We start from the raw sequence: 2,883 nt of genomic DNA, 5'->3' as shown, positions 1-2,883 counted from the left end.
TTTAAATGAATTAATTTCAGAAATTATAATTGCGTGTCAATATGGTTATCGGACTTTCAACGCAATCAAATCTGAAATATTAATAATCCCCCCAAAATCCCCCCAAAATTTATTTTTCGCAATAAGTTTATTACAGTTTTTAAGTTTGGAATTTTGGGGGGATTATTAATATTTCAGATTTGATTGCGTTGAAAATCCGACAACCATATCGGCACGCAATTATAATTTCTGAAATTAATTCATTTAAAAATGAATTTAAAATAGTTCAACATCTTAACGTTCAGACCGTTATTGGCGCTTCTTAGTTTAAAGTACGATATTTACAAGATATAAACCGAAATGAACAAATGTTCATGTGTGTTCGTTTTTATTTTATTAACGCAGTAAAAAGACATGGTTAAGGCCCGATTGCATCAACGTCACTCTGACTTTAAGCGAGGCTTAAAACTCTCTCTCAATCTCTCTCTTTCTCTCGGCTTTGAAGAGAGAAAGTGAAAGCTTTAAGCCTCGCTTAAAATCAAAGTTGGTGCAATCGGGCCTAAGATACATAGATACATACCTTAAAATGACTTTGCTTTTCCACGTCTACTGCTACATGTAGCTGTTCCGTGAAATAACTCTGTCCCAATCTCCACAGGTCTGGCAACTGTTCGACCACAATGTCACAAATTGCTTCGACGCATAAGATTTGCGGTGGTGAGCTATCTCCGTTATTCTTCTGTGAACGTAAATGCTTGATATTTATTGGTGTGGACTTGGATATTTTGTTTGCAACTTCACAATTAATTTTAACTCTGTCCGAATGTTCATATATAGCATTGGCAATGCTTTTCTCTAAATAATTTGCATGTGAAACTGGAATACAAAAAATTGGAAATTATCTTCTCTAGTAATTAAATGTCTCACATAATCGTAATAAGTGTAAATGAAAGTGACTCGCTTGAACTTGCTTCATTTTGAACATAAAAGTGACAATAAATGAACACACCTATTGCGTCCCATGCCGGATCACCATCGGCATCAAGGTTGACAAGGTTTCTAATAATCTTCTTACGCTCCTCTAAACTGAATGGCATCTCTTGTAATTTTTTTCGTAACAACACTTTAAAATTATTGATTCTACTGTCGATTTCCTTCAATACCTTCTTAAACACATCTACCTCTGTATTTTTAAATAGATTCTTAACTCTGGCATAATCATTAATTACAAGATCATAGTTGCCACGCTTGATGTTCCTCTCGATGTTTATTGGCATACAAAAGAGAAATTTGTAACGTTGCATAACGGTCAATGCGTTACGAGTGGCATCGGCTCTGTCCCTCCTCGTTAATACGTCATCGAATAATTTATTAGCCTCAGACATAGACTGTCTGATAGCAGTTTCCAATTTCTCCATAGGATCTCTACCGTAATTCTTCATGTCTGCTTCAAATTGATCCTTTAACGACATTATCGTGTCAAGTTGTTCCATTACTGCTCCTACATTGGCCTGTTTTATAATTGAGAATGAACTTTAATTTTAATATACAATAATATGATTCTACATATCAAAAATATTCTTAAATCAACTAATGCTGTTTATTCACCTTTAAAAATGATAATTGTCCTTCTTTTTGGGAATTGACTTTTCTTCGAAGATAAGCTAAACCAGCCTTTAAATCTTCCAAAGTCGTAGCATGATGATGTTGCAGTAAAAACCATCCGGGATGAAATTTTTCGCTTGTAAGATCTCCACTTCCATCTCCAAAAAGTTCAATCAGCTCATCCTCAGGAAACTTTTTGCTTCAAAACGATATAATTAATTACTGTAAAATATTATACATTATTGACAGTTTATCAGAATTAGAATTTAAAGATTTACTCGTTGCCTTCTACACTAAGTCCCAGAGGATCTTCCTGTTGATAGTTTGTAGGTGACAAAGCCCTTCTACCCCAGCCTAAATTCTGCATAGGTGCTTCCTCCACCCATACTGCTGACTCTTTCATTGGACCTATAGTCTCGTGGTAACCACGAAACTGTACCGTTGAGGTCCCTTGTCCTCCACTTTGTGTTGTAACTATTATATCTCCACGGCCTTTGCAAGGACCTGATCTTGCTATAATTTTGTTGGACGACTTCCATTCGGCCGAAAGCAGACAGTTGCATCCGCATATTGTCAATCCTGTGAAATAATAGATGTAAAAAATTGATCACATCGCGCAAGTAGGATTGACATAATATATAAAATTATTTTGCGCGTATATATTCTCTCGTATTATTTGCGTACATATTCTATTATAATATTCTATGTGTAAATAACTCTTTTCTGTGTTATTTGAGATTTTTTTAGAAAATTCAACGAGTGACACTAACCTATAAGATCCTGAGCTTTATTTCCTAAAAATTCACCACGCATAATCACTCGAGTGCCAGGTGGGCCTTCCTTAGGTGATATTCCAGTGACTACGGGTGGAGGTCCCATTCCATCAGCGATAATGTCAAAATTACAACAGACTTGACTCGACGTCTGTCTACAGTGGTCTATGGTGGTCTACAACAGGGAGACCAATCTCCCCTCCAAATTTCCTTACAGAATCAACGTTCGGTAATTATTCAGAATACCTCCCTCACCTCCGATTTCGATGAAATTAGGCTTATTCGATGCGTTTTTGCACAAAACGAAAGAATCTGGCAGAAAAAAGTGTCGCTCTGCCTCGCGAACCGAGATATTTAGCGTTAAAGTTGACGACTCTGCAGGTTAGGAAATCTGTCATACCGACTATGTGCACGAAATTTGAAATCAATGCTATAAAATAAATTAAACGTATGTAGTAGTGCTTAGACATTGTCCGCTTGGAATATTTGTAACCCATGTAGACAGTGGGGTGTATTGACAGTAATG

At 36.2% G+C, this 2,883-nt stretch overlaps 1 protein-coding gene across 1 annotated transcript in view; it reads right to left on the bottom strand.

Annotated features, from left to right (window-relative positions):
* Positions 1-2,648, bottom strand: part of Sec5 (exocyst complex component secretory 5) — a 5,578-nt gene extending 2,930 nt beyond the window's left edge. Inside the window, exons 1-5 of the mRNA XM_018454750.1 lie at positions 2,355-2,648; positions 1,863-2,163; positions 1,588-1,783; positions 989-1,490; positions 560-855 (exon numbers count right to left, since the gene is read on the bottom strand). Coding sequence (XP_018310252.1) covers positions 560-855; positions 989-1,490; positions 1,588-1,783; positions 1,863-2,163; positions 2,355-2,463 — 1,404 coding nt within the window. The 5' untranslated portion in view covers positions 2,464-2,648. The remainder of the gene's footprint in view (positions 1-559; positions 856-988; positions 1,491-1,587; positions 1,784-1,862; positions 2,164-2,354) is intronic.
* Positions 2,649-2,883: the final 235 nt, after the last annotated feature.

This window comes from Mycetomoellerius zeteki, unplaced genomic scaffold, assembly GCF_001594055.1.
Source record: "Mycetomoellerius zeteki isolate Tzet28-1 unplaced genomic scaffold, Tzet1.0 scaffold453, whole genome shotgun sequence".
Taxonomy (NCBI): domain Eukaryota; kingdom Metazoa; phylum Arthropoda; class Insecta; order Hymenoptera; family Formicidae; genus Mycetomoellerius; species Mycetomoellerius zeteki.
The sequence above is the reverse complement of the archived record's forward strand: the minus strand, read 5'-3'. Positions and strand labels throughout refer to the sequence as shown.